The sequence below is a fragment of the Lithobates pipiens genome, unplaced genomic scaffold, assembly GCF_037356315.1.
Source record: "Lithobates pipiens isolate NorthernLeopardFrog02 unplaced genomic scaffold, aLitPip1_a1.2 Scaffold_8, whole genome shotgun sequence".
Lineage (NCBI taxonomy): Eukaryota > Metazoa > Chordata > Amphibia > Anura > Ranidae > Lithobates > Lithobates pipiens.
The window spans coordinates 72,068,445-72,088,864 of NW_027507903.1; the positions used below are offsets into that span (position 1 = coordinate 72,068,445).

The window sequence follows — 20,420 nt, forward strand, 5'->3', positions numbered from 1 at the left end:
ATGACAGGGCCCAGGACAGCTGCCCCTTTTGCCCTGCCTTAAAGACGGCCCTGCTTGAAATGGGACTTCTTATGGCTTTCTTCTTGCCACTCTTCCATAAAGGCCAGATTTGTGGAGTGCAGGACTAATAGTTATTCTGTGGACAGATTCTGACATCTGAGCTGTGGATCTCTTCAGCTCCTCCAGAGTTACCATGGACCTCTTGTCTGCTTCTCTGATCAATGCTATACTTACCTGGCCTGTCAGTTTAGGTGGACGGCCATGTCTTGGTAGGTTTGCAGTTGTGCCATACTCTTTTCATTTTCGAATGATGGATTAAACAGTGCTCCATAAGCCCTTGTACACACAGTCGGATATTCCGATGGACAATGTCCGATAGGACCGTGTTGTCAGATAATCCGACCGTGTGTGGGCTCCATCGGACTGTTTTCGTCAGAGTATCCGACGGACCAAGTTTTACAGCAGGGCTATAAAATTTTCCGACAACATGATCCGATCGGACTTTGTCCGATTGTGTGTAGAGAATTCCGATCGGACAAAGTGCCACGCATGCTCAGATCAAATTCCTACACCAAAGCTATTGGCTACTAGCCTGAACGTAGTCCCATCGTAACAAAATTACGTCATCACGTTCAGAACGATTGGATATTCCGACAACCGTGTGTATGCAACAGTTTTGGACAAAATCCGTCAGATAAAATCCAACGGATTTGGTTGTCAGAATGCCTGACCGTGTGTACAAGGGCTAAGATGTTCAAAGTTTGGGATTATTTTTTTATAACCTAACCCTGCTTTGAACTTATCCACAACTTTATCCCTGACCTGTGTTCCTTGGCCTTCATGATGCTGTTTGTTCACTAAGGTTCTCTAACAAACCCTTGAGGACTTCACAGAACAGCTGTATTTATACAGAGATTAAACTGCACACAAGTGGACTCTATTTACTAATTGGATGACTTCTGAAAGCAATTGGTTCCACTAGATTTTAATTAGGGGTATCAGAGTAAAGGGGGCTGAATACTAATGCACACCCCACTTTTCTCATTTATTTGTAAAAAATGTTGAAAACCATTTATCATTTTAGTTCCACTTCACAATTATGTGCCACTTTGTGTTGGTCTATCACATAAAATCCCAGTAAAATACATTTAAGTTTTTGGTTGTAACATGATAAAATGTGGAAAATTTCAAGGGGTATGAATACTTTTTCAAGGCACTGTAAACAGGGAAGGTGCACGTTGTCTGCTCACCATCCTTGCTATTTAACATCCAAACCTTATAGGCTAGATTTTGACTTAATTTTTAGTCATAATGACTTAAAGTAGACCATCTGTCATTTTTTTTAACTTTACATCTATTAAATCTTCTGCCCTTGTTGTTTTAGCTTTGGATAGTAAAACTTTTTTTTTCTGACAATAAATACCTTATACAGCCTACTTCCTGCTTCTTGTCTGGTAAAAAGCCTAGGCTTATGACATCATGCACAGCGCCCTCTCTTGCTCTTGTGAGAGTTTTCCAGGAAGGGGGGGGGAGTCATAAGAGGGCCAAAAAGAGCTTCAGAGCTGGAGGTGTGCCTCTGTTTAGAACCAGGAAGTGAACAGGCAGCAGCTTCAGCTGCCTACAGTTAAAATGGTTGCAGCCAGACTCAGTGGAGGGAGATTTCTGCAGCATATTTGGCAAATACAGAATCACAGTATATATAAAATAATATGCAAAGTGGTTGGAGGGAAGCTTCAGAATGGCAAAGATATTTTTATTACAAATTATGCGAGCAGACTGCAGTTCCTCATTAAAGAGGCGCTCCAGTCTACCCCCCAAAAATAAGTCAAGCTACAAATACTGGAGCTGCTGACTTTAATTTTAAGGACACTTACCTGCTCCTGGATCCAGCACTGTCCTAACCCAAGCCGATTCCTCAGTCAGCTGCAGATGCAGGCGATGACATCATCACCAAAGGATACCGCTTCCAACTGGGCATTCTCCAGCTGCACTGCACTTTGTGATTGGTCCTCCAGTCTTCTGGGACCTGTGATGTGTCCCAGAAGGCTGCAGGGTAAGGAGGGGGGGCGAACTTCTTCTCATATAGCTGCAGTAATCTGAATGCAAGTGGGAGAACGGGTACCCCAAATTCAGGTACCCACTCCCCTCCCCCAAAAAATAGTGCCAAATGTAAAGGGTGAAGTTTTGCTTTAAGCTGGCCATACACATTCACTAATGCCAACACAAGTTTGATGAATGATGTTTGAAAGTACTTCAAAATTGAATTTGCTTTTAATATTATATTTTGGAAAATGTGGAATTTCTAGAAAGAAAAACATATATTTTATAGAAATTTGTTGGTTTCAGAAAAAAAATTCTATCCTGCTCCTTCGCATTTTTATGTCACTACAGCTGAAAGCCAACATTGACGAGACCCCAGTAACAACTAAAACATAAACAAACAATCTAAAAAATAAAATGTGCAAACAAGTCTACTAATGTATGGTCAGCTTTAGATAGGATAATAACCTAGTAGTCACTGTCCATAGTAGAGATGATTGGTGGGGTCGACTACCAGATGTTTAAAACATAAAGTCCATTTTTTAAGAGAGGACGTAGTCTTTAATTTTATTTTTCTGAGCTTGTATTGCACAATATACATAAGAAATGTTATTGCATGTATGAATGTCTGGACATGGCTTACACACGTGTCAATTTTACCACAGATGTTGTGTTCTTTCAGAAAATGAAATTGTCCTGAAGATCCAGAAATACTTTGAGGCATGGGAAACCCTTATCTTGAAACCTGACATATTCTTTAAATTTTCCTGGCTCTACAAGAAGTATGAGAAATCAGCGTGAGTTATCAGTGTCTAAACAAAGGTCTTCCCGCAGTGAATGTACCAATTTTAAAAATAATTACACGAGTTCTGAAAGTAATCTTGTTTTTGTGTACCGTAGAAATGACTTGAAACAGGTTGTTGAAATTCTCATTGAACAAAAGCGGCAGGAGCTCTCGACTTCAGACAAACTGGAGGAGCATCTTGATTTTGCTTCTGAGCTAATCTTTGCACAGGTGTGTAGAGTTTAAATGTACGAAAAACATGATTTAATGGGCTTGAGTTACTAAAAGCAAACAGGCTCTTCTCTTTGCAAGTGAAATTTCACTTTGCACAGGGATTTTCCCCTAGTTTAGCAATGTTACATAGTAACATAGTTAGTAAGGTTGAATAAAGGCACCAGTCCAACCTGAGTGAGTGTCTACAATTGTCCCTATCCCTGTACATTACCTACCCTCAAGGAGCCCACAATCCAAGGTCCCCATTCATATGCTAGGGTCAATTTTGGACAGACTCTAATTAACCTACCTGCATGTCCTTGGAGTGTGGGAGGAAACCAGAGTACCCGGAGGAAACCCACACAGACACAGGGAGAACATGCAAACTCCAGGCAGGTAGTGTTGTGGTGTGGTTGAGATTTGAACCAGTGACCCTTTTTACTGCTATGTAAGAGTGCTAACCACTACACCACTAAAAATATTAACCCCAATGTATTGCAGCATAAATCCCATCCACCTAATCTGAGTAATGGGTGTGGAGTTCAAACCAGCATCACTTAACCGGTTCAAATAAATGATGGTGATAATTTTCAGTGTTATAGTAAATCAATATCTAATACTGCAGGCAATTGTCCTTATACCTGCCTAATGATAATAAGGTGCACCGTGCAAGACCAAGCTGGTGTATAAATATCATATAAAATAATATAATAAAAAGAGAGTATAAAATGTGCAAATCCCCTTCAGATAAAGTGCTAAATACTACTACATATATCTAAATGAGTGTTTACAAAGTACTCCTGTGCAAACTCTGTGCCAGTATATAAAAAAAAAACAAAAAAAAAACACACAAAGTATATATATATATATATATATATATATATATATATATATAAATCAAACAATGATGTGATGTGATATCTAGTCCATATATATCCACCAAATGATATGATAGTCCAATAACGCTATTTTAGGAAAGTGCGGGTGCTTTTCTGTGCAAAATTATTTGATGTGCCAAATATTCCACATGTGCAACCGTGTCCTTATCCTCTTCGTGCCAAACCACACCAATAAGCAATGGCACGAAGAGGATAAGGACGCGGTTGCACATGTGGAATATATGGCACATCAAATAATTTTGCACAGAAAGGAATCTGCACTTTCCTATGTTGCTTTGCACATACAGAAATGTGTTTCATATGAAGACTATTGGCAGATATATATATTGATCCCGCATCCTGCAAATTTTTTCTCTTAAACAGAAAAAAATTGCGTTATTGGACTATCATATCATTTGGTGGATATATATGGACTAGAAATCACTTCACATCATTGTTTGATTTATATATATATATATATATATATATATATATATATATATATATATATATATATATATATATTGGTTATATATACTTTGTGTGTTTTTTTATATATACTGGCACAGAGTTTGCACAGGAGCACTTTGTAAGCACTCATTTAGATATATGTAGTAGTATTTAGCACTTTATATGAAGGGGATTTGCACATTTTATACTCTCTTTTGTATTATATTATTTTATATGATATTTATACACCAGCTTAGTCTTACATGGTGCACCTTATTATCACTAGGCAGGTATAAGGACAATTTCCTGCAGTATTAGATATTGATTTACTATAACACTGAAAATTATCACCATTAGGGATGAGCCGAACACCCCCCGGTTCGGTTCGCACCAGAAATTTCGAACGGACCCCAAATTCGAACGAACTTTAGAACCCCATTGACGTCTATGGGACTCGAACGTTCGAAATTAAAAGTGCTAATTTTAACGGCTAATATGCGATACTGTCCTAAAAAGGGTTTGGGGACCTGGCTCCTGCCCCAGGGGACATGGGTCAATGCCTAAAATGTTTTTAAAAATGGTCGTTTTGGCGGGAGCACTGATTTTAATGATGATTAAAGTGAAAAAAAAAGTGAAATATTCCTTTACCTATGGTGCCTGGGGGGTGTCTGTAGTATGCCTGTGAAGTGCCACGTGTTTCCCGTGTTTAGAACAGTCTCTGCACAAAATGACATTAAACAGAAATAACATCATTGAAAACTGCTTGCGGTTTTAATGTTATATCTGGTTCCTGCAATATGGTTGAAAACCATTGAGAAAAATGGCATGGGTAGCCCTCTCTGCCCATTACCAGCCCCTTTGGGTCTTGTACACATATCAAGGGGAACCCTGTACCTATATTAAAAAAAGGAAATGCGTGTGGCCCCCAGGCCCTATATACTCAGAACAGCAGTATACAGGCGGGGCAAATAAGACAGGGACTGTGTAGGTTTGTTGTGTTAAGTTGAATCTGTTTGTAATTTTCAACTGGTACATTTTTAAAGTGTAGCTCCAGTCAAAAAAACTATTTTTAAGCTTTTTGGAAAACATAGGGAAGGGCTATCACCCCTGTATAATTTGTTTTGTCGTCCATCTTTTTTCATCTCACTTGCTGTCTCCTTCCGTTTGCAAGTAGGAGATGTTTGTAAGTTGGATGTTTGAAAGTAGGGGCCTGCCCGATATGCTCTGCAGAAATGGCGGAACAAGGTGTTGGTTTTGCTACAACATTGTAAGCCCTCAAAGTGACTCTTGCTGGGCGCTGGAGCACCCTGCTGTGAACGATTATATCAAGAATTGTAATTACATGCCATTGTTGAACAGTGGTAGAAAAATTGACCTTTGGTGGTTGTGGTGCTGGTGCCACAACACTATAAGTCCTCACAGTTACTCTGGGTGGGCACAGGAAGGGGCCCTCCTGTGAAATATTATATCAAGAATTGTAATTACATGTCCCTGTTAAACAAGGGCAGAAAAATTGGGCCTTAGGCACTGGTACTGGTGCCACGACACTGCAACCTCTCCCATATACTCTAGTTTTATTGCAGGAATTAGCCCTGCTGCAAAGCATTGCATCAAAAATTGTAATTAAACGCCCCTGTTAAACAGGGGCAGAAAAATTGGGCCTTGGGTGCTGGTGCCACGACACTGCAACCTCTCCCATATACTCTAGTTTTAGTGCAGGAATTAGCCCTGCTGCAAAGCATTGCATCAAAAATTGTACTTAAACGCCCCTGTTAAACAGGGGCAGAAAAATTGGGCCTTAGGCACTGGTGCTGGTGCCACGACACTGCAACCTCTCCCATATACTCTAGTTTTATTGCAGGAATTAGCCCTGCTGCAAAGCATTGCATCAAAAATTGTACTTAAACGCCCCTGTTAAACAGGGGCAGAAAAATTGGGCTGATGGCATCCCCCAGAACCAGAAATGTTCTTCCAACATATCAGCGGAGGAGGAAGAGGATAGACAATCAACATAACAGGACAGTCACTCAGCATCAGCATAGGCAGTCTTGAAGGGATGTGATATTTCAAAAAAAAATATTTCGGTTACATCAGCTTCAGGTGCTTGGTAGCTGTGGGTGATCCAAGACTGTTTCATCTTGATGAAGGTCAGTCGATCAACTGATTCGGTGGACAGGCGCACCCTGTGATCGGTAACAAAGCCACCAGCAGCACTGAAGGTGCGTTCCGAAAGAACGCTGGATGCAGGACAGGCCAGTAGCTCAATTGCATACTGTGCAAGCTCTAGCCAGTGATCCATCCTCAAGACCCAGTAAGCCAGAGGATTTTCGGTGGGAAAGGTGTCCAAGTCTGACCTTGCCCCTAGGTATTCCTGCACCATGTAAATCAGATGCTGGCGATGGTTGCTGGAACCGATCATACCTTGGGGCTGCAGACTAAAAAATTGTCTGAAAGCATCAGTCAGACGGCCACCTTCTCCACCGCTCCTTCTGACCGATGCCTCAGCAACACGTTGTCTAGGACCAGGAGTTTGTAACCTCCCAGTCTCTGGGAACGCGTTGCACAGAGCTTTCTGCAAGGCCTCCCGGAGATGTCTCATCCTCTGCTCCCTCTGCGATGGCAAGATAAGGTCAGCAACCTTACCCTTGTACCGTGGATCAAGGAGAGTGGCCAGCCAGTAATGGTCCCTCTCCTTGATCCAAAGAATACGAGGATCCTTCCGCAGGCTTTGCAGGATCAGGGAGGCCATGCAGCGTAGGTTAGCTGAGGCATTCGGTCCGGAGTCCTCTGGGTCACTAAGGGCAACATGATCCGCAGCTACCTCCTCCCAGCCACGTACAAGTCCACGTGTTTCTTGGGACTGTAAATCATCCCTACAAGACTGCTGCTGCTGCTGATGCTGAGTGCCAGCCTCCACCTCCATGCTGACACAATCATCCTTCTCCTCCTCTTCCTCCTCCTCATCCTCTTCCTGTGTGATGGGTGGCACAGCAGGAACACTGTCTGGATAAAGGGGGCCTTGAGAGGCAAGGAAGTCCTCCTCTTCCTGCCTCTGTTCTGCCTCAAGTGCCCTGTCCATTATTCCACGCAGCGTATGCTCCAAAAGGTGGACAAGAGGTACAGTGTCACTGATGCATGCACTGTCACTGCTCACCATCCTTGTGGCCTCCTCAAACGGTGACAGGACAGTGCATGCATCCCTGATCATGCCCCACTGGCGTGGTGAGAAAAAACCGAGCTCCCCTGACCCTGTCCTGGTGCCGTAGTCGCACAGGTACTCATTGATGACCCTCTGCTGCGTGTGCAGCCACTGCAGCATGGCCAACGTTGAGTTCCACCTGGTGGGCATGTCACATATAAGGCGGTTCTTGGGCAGGTTCAACTCCTTTTGGAGCTCAGCCAGCCGAGCACAGGCATTAAATGATCAGCGGAAATGCACACAGACTTTCCTGGCCTGCTTCAGTACATCCTGTAAGCCGGGGTACCTGCCCAAGAACCGCTGCACCACCAGGTTAAGGACGTGAGCTACACAGGGCACATGGGTCAGTTGTCCCTGTCGGAGGGCGGAGAGGAGGTTGGTGCCATTGTCACAAACTACCATTCCTGGCTTAAGCTGGCGTGGCGTCAACCACCTCTCGGCCTGCCCCTGCAGATCTGGCAAAACATCCGCCCCAGTGTGGCTCCTGTCCCCCAAACAAACCAGCGCAAGCACGGCATGGCATAGTTTTGCCTGCGTACTTGCGTAGCCCCTGGAACGCCTACGGAGCACCGCTGGTTCTGAGGATAGAGCACTGGAAGAGGCCATGGAGGAAGAAGAAGAGGAGGGGGTGGAGGAGAGAGGTGTGTCACAACCAATAGTAGCATTTTGGAGGCGTGGTGGCGAAACAACCTCCAACACTACTGCACCTTGTCCTGCATCCTTCCCAGCTGCCAGAAGAGTGGCCCAATGGGCCGTGAAAGACAGGTAACGTTCCTGTCCATGCCCTGCTGGACCATGAGTCAGCGGTAATATGCACCTTACCGCTGACCGCCCTGTCCAGCGAGGCAAGGACATTGCCTTCCATATGCCGGTAGAGAGCCGGAATCGCCTTCTGTGAGAAAAAGTGGCGTTTGGGGACCTGCCACTGAGGAACCGCACATTGTACAAACTCACGGAAGGGGGCCGAGTCTACCAACTGAAAAGGCAGAAGTTGAAGTGCTAGCAATTTAGCCAAGCTAGCATTCAACCCCTGGGCATGTGGATGGCTGGGAGTGAACTTCTTTCGCCGGTCCAGCAGCTGGGGCAGGGACATTTGCCTGCTATAATCGGACATGGGTGTACCGCTAGCAGAGTTCCCGGAAGCACTTGGCTGTGACGCACCTAATTCTACACCTTCATTCCTCTCAGAGCAGGTTTTAGAGAGGACTGAAGGTCTAGTGGGGTTGGAGAGGCCAGCTGATGAGGAGCAAAGAGAGGTCCGCTTTGTTCTTTGGTGTGGGTCTTTGAGGTACGCTTGCCAATGAGCTGCATGGCAGGTCAACATATGTCTGGTCAAGCATGTGGTGCCCAAGCGGCTGATGTTTTGGCCACGCGAGATACGCTTGAGACATATGTTGCAAATAGCAGCGGTGCGATCTGATGCACTCGTCTCAAAAAAGGCCCACAGCAAAGAACTTTTAGAATAACGCGCAGAGGCAGCGCCCTGCACAGGCGGAGCTCTGCGGTGTGATTCAGTCGGTGTGCTGCCCCTAAGCTGGCCCCGGAGGGCATCCTGCCTCGTTGGACATGTGCCTCCTCCTCCTCCTCTCTCCTACCAGGCACCCACGTGGAGTCAGTGCCCTCATCATCCCCTCCCTCTTCATCGCTGTAGCAAACCTGGCAGTATGCTGCAGCTTGTGGAACATGACTGCCAGATTGCTGTCCTTCTTGAGCATCCCCTCTCTCTGCGCTCACGCTACTGCCTTCCTCTAGCTGAGTGTCATCATCAGAGCCCACAAAACACTGGGCATCCTCCTGGAGCATGTACCCAACACTGTGCTCAAAGAGTTCAGGTGACTCCTCAGGAGGACGTGGTGGGTCTAGGGAAGGAGTCACTGATGATGACATTGAGAGGAGGGAAGACGATGCATTGGCAGCTGCTTTGCTAGTACCCTGAGACTGGGCGAGAGAGGATGAGGAGGATGAAGAGGGCTTGGTCTTCCACTCTACCAAGTCGTTGGCATGTTGCGGTTCAACATGTCCAGCTGCCGAAAAGAAGGACAAGCGTGTCCCATGGCCACGTGCTGATGACAATGCACCGCGTCCACGACCAGCACTGTTGTCTCTAGACACAGAGCCTGCTTGCCCTCTTTTATCGGCTCGTGCCTGTCTGCCTCTCCTTGCTGGCCTTCCAGACATGGTAATGGCCTGAAGGGAGTTGGGTAAAACAGCAGTGTAATGGAGTCACACAACACCCACTAAGCCCTGCAGATGGCTCTATTAGAGAACAGCAATAAACGGTAGATACAGGTGTATATTATGCTGGAGTCACACAACACCCACTAACTCCTGCAGATGCCTTTATTATAGAACACCAGAGATAAAGGGGTATATACAGATGTATACTGTGCTGTGCTGGAGGCACACACAACTTCCAATAACTCCTGCAGATGGCAAGTGGGCTCAAATAGAGAAGAGCTATGTAGGTGGATATAGCGGTGTGTACTGGGTACAGAGCACGCAGACAGCACGCACAAGCTCCTAACACTACTGACTGCAAGCTCTATTATAAAAGATAGATCACTAGCTATATAGGTGAGGTGAATATAGCGGTGTATACTGCGGTCAGGGCACACAGACAACAACCACTACAGAAGAGCAAGATCGAAAATCGGACGAAAACGTTCAGTGTGTACTGTGTTGAAGGTACACAGAACACCCACTAACTGCTTCAGACGCCAACACACTACACTAGGCCGCCGCGCTGGCGGCCTTATATAGTGTTGGGCGTGTACTACACAGCCTGAGCTATGATTGGCCACAGGCATCCTGCCTGTGGCCAATCATGGCTCTCCTCGCTGCTGGCGCTGTGATTGGCCAAGCATGCAGGGTCACAGTGCATGCTTGGCCAATCATGAGCCAGCAATGCACTGCGATGACGCAGTGCATTGTGGGCCGTGAGCGCCACACGAATTTGGCGCGAACGGTCCATAACGTTCGGAATTCGCCGAACGGGCGAACAGCCGATGTTCGAGTCGAACGTATGTTCGACTCGAACACGAAGCTCATCCCTAATCACCATCATTTATTTGAACCTGTTAAGTGATGCTGGTTTGTACACTTTGGGCCTTACATTACTGAATATTGTCACTATTCTTTATGGTTTATTTACCATAGAAAATTACACAGTTACTGTTTTTATGAAGACCTATCCACTCTGAGCAGCACAACATCATTCTCTCCTATATTACATATTTTGTGGACACGGTTTGACCCACTTAGGTGTTACGGCAGCTCTGTTTTTTCCTTCCTTTATCCTCTCTTTTTCCCTCTTTCCCTCCTAGTACCTCCCCCCCCCCCCCCCATCCCTGACACATATAGCTTTTCGTCATATGGTAGCGGGAGAATAATCTTTGGATTTATCGGGTGTGGAGTTCAGCTACCTCCTTGAATCAGTATGAGCACAGCTAAAGAGGACATGTCTCAGGCATCCTGGATTAGATTGCAAGCAAAATCCTACCCAAAAATACATTTCAAATATTATAACGTAATTTGTACATTTAATAAAAGGTGTCGGTGATAACATGTTATTGAACTTTGAAGATTTTCTGTTGCAGAATCATGGAGTCCTAACCGCTGAGAATGTGAACCAGAGCATTATAGAAATGTTGGTTGCGGCTCCGGACACAATGTCCATCACTCTCTACTTCATGCTAACTCTGATCGCACAGCATCCAAAGACTGAGGAGATGATCCTGGATGAAATTCATGCTGTTGTTGGTAAGAATCACTGTTGTTGCTAGGGTTGCCTCCGCATCCCTTTATACCCGAACACATATTAATTACACAGGTTCTGTGGCTGATTAAGGTGGTAATTAAACTCACCTAGTGCCTTACCTGCATTCAATTAGCCACAGAACCTGTGTAATATGTGTTCGGGTTTAAAAGGAGGAGGTGGCAACTCTGGTTTTTGCACAATAAAACATAACTTTGTATCATAAATTTGTGGATCCAACACAATGTTTGTGGATATGAACTCATTGGGGTTGAGTTTCTAAAGGTAAAAAGACTGGTAACTTTGCAAGGAAAGTTTCTCTATGCATGGGGATTTTCCTCAGAGATTTGTGAATGAAGTGAAGCTCTGCTGACTTCTTTAATCCAATCATGTGCAAGCAAAAATTATGTTTTTTATTTCCCTTGCACGTGATTGGGTATTCTTTGTCAAGTGAACTTTCACCACATCCACTAATCTCTGGGGAAAATTTCCATGCAAAGTGCAACTTCGCTTGAAAAGTGAACATCTTATGCTGCGTACACACGATCAAACAATCCGTTGGAAAAGTCCGGCAAACTCAAGTCCGCCAAACAATCACCCCGTGTGTAGCCTCCGGCATATTTTTTGACCCGACAGTACGGCGGACTTAGAATTTCGGTTTGCACAAAAATTTGCACGCCGCACTCGCATTTCGGCGGACAATCCGGCCGTGTGTATGCAAGTCCGCCGTACTTTTGAAATGAGCAGACTTTTCCCGCCCGGAGAAAAGTCCGCTCATTTCGAGCGGGTCTCCAGGTAGGCGGGGCCCGCGAAGGAGACGTCGCTGGCCCCGCCGCCTGGTATGGACTTAAAGGGGAACTCCAACGCCGAAAAAAATCGGTGTGGGGGTTCCCCCCAAGTCCACAACAGACCCTTGTCCGAGCACGCTACCCGGCCGGCCAGGAAAGGGGGGGATGAGCGAGCGCCCCCCCCCCCTCCTGAGCCGTACCAGGCCGCGTGCCCTCAACATGGGGGGTGCTTTGGGGAAGGGGGGCGCGCGGCCCCCCCACCCCAAAGCACCTTGTCCCCATGTTGATGAGGACAAGGGCCTCTTCCCGACAACCCTGGCCGTTGGTTGTCGGGGTCTGCGGGCGGGGGGCTTATCGGAATCCGGGAGCTGCGCGGCCACTTATATAGGGACAAGGGGCGGTGTCACATGGCTTTATGTCACATGGGTTGGTGTCACATGGTGACCCCGCCCCCTTACGATGTCACAGTCCCCATGTGACATCAACCCATGTGACCAACCCATGTGACATAAAGCCATGTGACACCGCCCCTTGTCCCTATATAAGTGGCCGTGCAGCGCGTCCCTGGCATTGTGGCCGGAGAGAGCGTCGAGTCAACATCTCCAGGAGAAGAAGGAGAAGAAGAAGAAGAAGAAGAACGGAAGGCGGCAGCGGCGACAGCGGCGACAGAAGACCGGGCCACCGCCTGTAAAAGAGCTATAAGAAGGCGCGGTGGCCCCGCAGAAGAACCGAAGAGGGGGACAAGACCCCCGAAGTCGGAAGAAGAGGCCGGCGGCGAGGAAGAAAGCCGGACTCCTCCGCTAGCAAAAGAGCTACAAGAAGATAGCGGAGGAGTCCGGCGAGAAGACCCCCAAAGATGGAAGACCCCCGGAGCTGTGCAATAAAGTATTTTATCTTGTGTGTTGTGTTTTTTTTTGTACTTTTATTTTACAGGTGAATGGGTAGGGGTACATTGTACCCCATACTCATTCACATAGGGTGGGGGGCCGGTATCCGGGGGCCCCCTTATTAAATGGGGCTCTCGAATTCCGATAAGCCTCCCGCCCGCAGACCCCGACAACCAACGGCCAGGGTTGTCGGGAAGAGGCCCTTGTCCTCTTTAACATGGGGACAAGGTGCTTTGGGGTGGGGGGGCCGCACGCCCCCCCTTCCCCAAGGCACCCCCCATGTTGAGGGCACGCAGCCTGGTACAGCTCAGGAGGGGGGGGGGCGCTCGCTCGTCCCCCCCTTTCCTGGCCGGCCGGGTAGCGTGCTCGGACAAGGGTCTGTTGTGGACTTGGGGGGACCCCCACGCCGATTCTTTTCGGCGTTGGGGTTCCCCTTTAAGTCCATACCAGGCGGCGGGGCCCGCGACATCTCCTTCGCGGGCCCCGCCTACCTGGAGACGCGCTCGAAATGAGCGGACTTTCCTCCGCGTGTGTGGGCGAGTACGTTCATTTCGAAAGTACGGCGGACTTAGTACGGCGGTCTTAGTACGCCGTATTAGTCCGCTGAAAAAGTGCCGTGTGTGGGCAAGTAGCCCGTTCGAAAATTCCGACGGACAGTTTGGCGGACGTCCGCCAGACTAAGTACGTCGGACAGACGGCTACGTGTGTACGCGGCTTTATTTGCCTTTAGTAAACCAACCCCGTGCTCTGTAAATGTTGTTTAGTTCATTATAGGTTATTTGTAATCTCAACCTTTAATATCAGCCTCATTATTGTCTGCTGGTTGTAATATTGGTTGGTGTGTATGTTAAATGTTATGTTATGTTATGTTATGTTGCATCTCCCTCAGCTGTGGTCCCAGGGAAGGTGAAAAAAACCCTTGGGCATCTTTTAACAGTTCTCATTGTCTTCTCAAAGGCAACTGGGTCAATTCCCTGTATCAAAATATTCATATCTTAGTCTCATTATTGTGTTTCCACACATTACTGTGCATTTCACCCTTCTTTCTTTCATGTACAGATGATGTTCTATTGTCCTTTGCCTAGTCCTAGATGTAAAAAGTTTGTTTTCTGAATCTACTGACTTTCAAAATATGTATACATTTAAATAATATTCCTCTATGGCATAATTTTTCCAAATTAAACATACTCCAATATTTCTAATCTTTGATTTCAATTACTTCATAATAGGGTTGCACCAATACCACTTAAGATCAAATACAAGTACCAATACTTTTTTCAAGTACTGGCCAATACCAATTACAAATACTTTTTTTTTTAATGTCATGTGACCGTCGCACTAATATGCAGCACTGATGGGGTGGTACTGATATGCAGCACTGATGGGCACTGATAGGTGGCACTGATGGGCACTGTTGAGGCGTGGACTGTGTCAGTATTTTTTTTTTCAATTCACAATACAATTCATATATATATATATATATATATATATATATATATATATATATATATATATACAATGCTTTTTTTTGAGGGAGGGTGGTGGTGCTAGTGTTTTTTTATTATTTTTTAACCTTTAAATAATTTTTTTTATCAGCCCTGTTGGGGGTCTTTGGTGAGATATCAGGGGTCTAAACAGACCCCTGACAACTCCCCTTTGAGAGAGAGAGAAAGGGACTGAGGACACTGATTTCCCAGTCCCTTTCTCTGTAGCCTCAGCTGCACTGAAGCTGAATGGACAAGAGACAGCGGCTCCTCTCCATTCATAAACTGAAGCATTGTAAACACAGTTTACCAATGACTCTGTGCATTTGGAAAAGGAAGGAGCTGGTAAATGACATATTTACCAGCTCCTTTCTCCGCTCTCCATCCTGACAGATCTGGGGCAGGGGGGACCGGATGAAGACCCGGAGAGAGTGAGAACCATATATGGGACCCGGAGAGAGCGAGGGCCATACGGGGGAGATGGAGGGAGAAACGGAGAGAGTGAGGACCATACGAGGGAGCTGGAGGGGTACCTGGACAGAGCGAGGACCATACGGGCCTGAGAGAGCGAGGAGCACAAAGGGGAGATGGAAGGGGACCCAGAGAGCCAGGGGAGGAGGACACAGGGGACGATCAGTGCAGTGGTAGGGGGGAGGTACAAGCATCGATCTCCCTGTGTGCCTTTCAATAAAGCATTTGACAGCTGCAGAGGGGAGAAGAGGAGAAGCGGCTGTCAGATGCTTTATTGAAAGCCACACAGGGAGAACTGTGCTTGTACCTCCCCCTACCACCATACCAATCACCTGTGAGGTTTCCCGTCCTCCCCGCTATGCTAAAGATGCCTGGCCCGATACAACAGGTATCGGATCAAGCAGCGGAGCATTTGTAGGAGTATCGATACTTGTGCAAATGCTTGGTATCGCAACCCTCCCTCCTCATTCTCAAACTGCTTCTGGGTACCAGACTGCCTTCAGATTTCAGGCTGCAGGACAAGATTCTAAATTTCTTTTTGGGTCCTTTCCTCTGAAAACACTAGCTTGATGCTGATTCATACATCAGAGGGTCACACACTTAGGGGTACTGGTCCGTAAATATGGTTTGTTGGGCTCACATCTCTGGAAGGAGTGTACACCTTTTTGTATAGAAAAACACAGGAAAGGAAAATATAAAAATGGTGTACTGGGATCAACAAATCATAAAATATAAATATACAAATATACAAAAATAAAAATATAACACTGGAGCACTGAGAGCAGTAAATCAATCAACATTTTCAGATATCTACTGTCCTTGAATTGTCCCACTGCATGATATTAGTTCACATGAACAGTTTGCTCATCTTTGCTCTACGTATAAAAAGCTACTTGGAAGTGAAAAATAAAAACAGTACATTTTTTAAATGTAAAATCTATGTAAAATTTTACCATAAAATCTGAAAAAGTGACTTTGTCCCAATTAATGACTATTATGTTCCTCAAGGTAGCCTTTATATCAGATTATATTTTTCTAATGTTTTGCATTGTCATAGACATTACTTTGTTTTATTGCAAATACAATTCAACAACAAAAGACCAGTATAAAATAAAAGCTGTTTGTTAAAGAGAGAGTCCCGCAATTTTGTTTTTTTAAAAGTCAGCAGCTACAAATACTGCAGCTGCTGACTTTTAAAATAAGGACACTCACCTGTCCCAGGGTCCAGCGGTGTCGGCACCCAAGGCTGCACCGTCCCTCGGTCCTCGGATGCTGCCGTCGCCATCTTTGGTATGGGAATCAGGAAATGAAGCCTTGCGGCTTCACTTCCCGGTTCCCTACTGCGCACGCGTGAGTGGTGCAGTGCAATGAGAATGGTCCGCGCTGTCTCTGGGACCCGTGTGTATCTCAGTATACAGCGAGGCGGGAGAGGAAGAGGCATAGACTCCCATCTGCACCCCCCTCCACCCTGAAAGGTGCCAACTGTGATACCGGAGGGAGGGAGGGTTCCGAAAAGCGGAGGTTAAATTTTTCTGTGATCTTCCTCTTTAATAACTGTGTGGCCAGTTAAGGAAAAATAGTAAAGGTTAACACTAGTTTGTTTGGACAGAATCCATTTGAACCAAACAGAAAATGTTCACTGATCCATAGTTCCGCTCAAGACTGGCCTCACCTGTGCCCCCTAACCTGGGTGCTGTCCATCGCAGTCTGTCTCCACACTTCATTACAAATAGGAAAAAATCAGACACACTCCAGTTATCTCTTCTTGCAGTATATATTATTAATAATCAGTGCGTTGACTGCATACAGTAAGGTCTCCAACTCAAAACCAGCCTTCCTTGATGCATTTCACCACTCCAAGCTTTCTCTCAATGATAGGATAATTCCCCCTATCCCCTATGGATTTCTCTTATAACTTATAAGCAAGCCTGGCGTGATGAAACGCATCAAGGAAAGCTGGTTTTGGGTTGGAGACATTACTGTATGCAGTCAAAGCACTGGTTATTAAAAATACTGCTAGATGTCTTTGGATTTTATCACCTCCTCACTGTCTGTTTTAACCCCCTAAATGCTGGACTGCCATGTTGTAGCCACGTGCATTGCGGGGCAGTTGCAGTACAGCCTCATGCAATTAAATTGGTTGCATTCGGCAGGTGGTAGTTCCCACTGAGAATTATAGGGGGTATAATTCCTGCCACAGCCACGAAGCAAAGCCCCCCTCCCCAGCTTCTGCCTTTCCAGCTAAAGGGGAGAGGTTGAGGAACAGTAAAAACCTGGCTCAACTGCAGGATTTTACCACAAGTGTAATGAGCCCTTAGGAAATTAGCCTCACTTTGTGAACCTGTTTCCTAAAAAGACAATACCACTTTACAATAGATGCAGTTGAATTCATTGAGCACGGTGTCAACAGAATGTTTTACCTTTTTCCACAGCAGTAAACCGTTGCCATGGTCCATATTTTAATACATTGCATCTAAAAGAGCTAAACACTAAAGCTTCTAAATGTCCTTAGAACAGTATCAAAGACTCACAAAAAGGTGTATATGTGGCATATAGTCACTCAAGGTACAGTGAGGGAAAAAAGTACGGTATTTGATCCCCCGCTGATTTTATACGTTTGTCCACTGTCAAAGAAATTATCTATGCACTTTAATTTTAATGGTAGGTTTATTTTAACAGTGAGAGATAGAATAACAACAAAAACATCCAGATAAATGCATTTCAAAAAGGTTATACATTGATTTGCATTTTAATGAGTGAAATAAGTATTTGACCTCTTCGCAAAACATGACTGGTGGAAAAACCCTTGTTGGCAATCACAGAGGTCAGGTGTTTCTTGTAGTTGGCCACCAGATTTGAACACATCTCAGTTTGGATTTTGGCCCACTCCACTTTGAAGATCCTCTTCAAGTCATTAAGGTTTCGAGGCTGGCGTATGGTAACGCAAACCTTCAGCTCCTTCCACATATTTTCTATGGGATTAAGGTCTGGAGACTGGCTAGGCCACTTCAGGACTTTCATGTGCTTCTTCTTGAGCCACTCTTTTGTTGCCTTGGCCATGTGTTTTGGATCATTGTCATGCTGTAATACCCATCCACGACCCATTTTCAATGCCCTGGCTGTGGGAAGGAGGTTCTCATCCATGATTTAATGATACATGGCCCTGTCCATCGTCCCTTTGATGCAGTGAACACCCCCACAGCACAATGTTTCCACTTCCATGTTTGACAGTGGGGATGGTGTTCCTGGGGTCATAGGCAGCATTTCTCCTCCTCCAAACACAGTGAGTTGAGTTGATGCCAAAGAACTCGATTTTAGTCTCATCCGACTACAAAGTACCCAGTTCTCCTCTGAATCATTCAGATGTTCATTAGCAAACTTCAGATGGGCCTGTACATGTGCTTTCTTGCGGGCACCTTGGGAACCTTGTGGTCGCTGCAGGATTTCAGTCCTTCACGGCATAGTGTGTTACCAATTGTTTTCTTGGTGACTATGGTCCCAGCTGCCTTGAGATCATTGACAAGATTCTCCCATGTAGTTCTGGGCTGTTTCCTCACCTTTCTCATGATCATTGAAACTCCACGAGGTGAGATCTTGCATGGAGCCCCAGACTGAGGGAGTTTGACAGTTATTTTGTGTTTCCTCCATATGCGAATAATTACACCAACTGTTGACCCCCTCTCACCAAGCTGCTTGGCGATGGTCTTGTAACCCATTCCAGCCTTGTGTAGGTCTACAATCTTGTCCCTGACATCCTTGGGCAGCTCTTTGGTCTTGGCCATGGTGGAGAGATTGGAATCTGATTGATTGCTTCTGTAGACAAGTGTCTTTTATACAGGTAACAAACTGAGATTAGGAGCACCCCCTTTAAGAGAGTGCTCCTAATCTCAGCTCATTACCTGTATAGAAGACACATGGGAGCCAGAAAAGTTGCTGATTGATAGGGGATCAAATACTTATTTCACTCATTAAAATGCAAATCAATTTATAACTTTGCATTTTTCTTGATATTTTTGTTGTTATTCTGTCTTTCACTGTTAAAATAAACCTACTATTAATTACTATTATATTTTTATTACTCTATATCACAACCATCTTTTTACTGCTACAATAAGGATATACGGTATGGGTTTAAAAATGTATTTAGCATTCCAATGCAGTGATAGACCTGGGCTTTAACCGCTTGCCGACAGTCCGCTGCAGAATGGCACAGGCAGGCGAATCGCCATCATGGTACGTCGGTACCATAGACGGGCGCCCCCTGCTTGCCCACGGAGCTGATGTGAGTGCCCGGCGGTCTCGATCACCGCCGAGCTCCCGCAATTGCTCGGGGCACACGGAGAACCGGGATCTGTGTGTGTAAACACACAGTTTCTGGTTCTCTGAGGGGAGAACTGACAGATCCTCTGTTCATACAGAGTATGAACAGGTGATCAGTTAGTTTCCTTGCACAGTCCCATCCCCCTTCAGTTAGAACACTTCCTAGGACACACATTAACCCCTTAACTGCCCCCTCGTGTTAACCCCTTCACTGCCAGTGACATTTTTACAGTAATCAATGCATTTTTAATCGCGCTGATCGTTGTATTAATGCCAATGGTCCCAAAAATGTGTCAAAATTGTCCAATGTGTCTGCTATAATGTCACAGTCATGATATAAATCACTGATCGCTGCCATTACTAGTAAACAAAAATATTAATAAAAATGCCATAAAACTATCTCCTATTTTGTAGATGGTATAACTTTTGTGCAAAGAAATCAATATACGCTTATTGCTAATTTTATTTTACCAAAAATATGTAGAAGAATACATATAGGCCTAAAGTGAGGAAAAAAATGTTTTTATATATATATTTTTTGGGGATATTTTTTATAGCAAAAAGTAAAAAATAATGCGTTTTTTTCAAAATTGTCGCTCTTTTTTCGTTTATAGCACAAAAAATTTAAACCGCAGGGGTGATCAAATACCACCAAAAGAAAGCTCTATTTGTGGGGAAAAAAGGACGTTGATTTGGTTTGGGAGCCATGTCAAACGACCGCACAATTGTCAGTTAAATTGACGCAGTGCCAAATCGCAAAAAGTGCTCTGGTCTTTGGCCAGCCAAATGGTCCGGGGCTGAAGCGGTTAAAGCAGCACTGGCAAATAAAGTAGAGAAACAAAAGCCCTTCTGGCAAATACCAGTATTGAAGGAGTGTGACATAGGGGTTGCTCAGTTTAAATTAGATTCAATATTTCCAACAAAGTAACAATTTTTTGTGAAGGAAAATAGTTAATTCCACGTGTTTTATTTCTTCACACGTTTTCAAGTTATGAAGTAAAGCAAAAAGAAGGTTTTATAAAGTGATTTCAAAGAAGCTGCTAAATGAATATACAATGACAGCAGCAGTTTCATTGTGTAGGAATTATCTATATTGGTAATGTTATTTTTATCTGTGTTTGAATCAAAAGACATGAGAGGAGTGACAGTAGA

The 20,420-nt window shown here is 45.1% G+C and overlaps 1 protein-coding gene across 1 annotated transcript in view; it reads left to right on the forward strand.

Moving 5' to 3' along the window:
* Positions 1-20,420, forward strand: part of CYP19A1 (cytochrome P450 family 19 subfamily A member 1) — a 136,041-nt gene that overhangs the window by 100,027 nt on the left and 15,594 nt on the right. Inside the window, exons 6-8 of the mRNA XM_077468397.1 lie at positions 2,723-2,837; positions 2,941-3,055; positions 11,161-11,323. Coding sequence (XP_077324523.1) covers positions 2,723-2,837; positions 2,941-3,055; positions 11,161-11,323 — 393 coding nt within the window. The remainder of the gene's footprint in view (positions 1-2,722; positions 2,838-2,940; positions 3,056-11,160; positions 11,324-20,420) is intronic.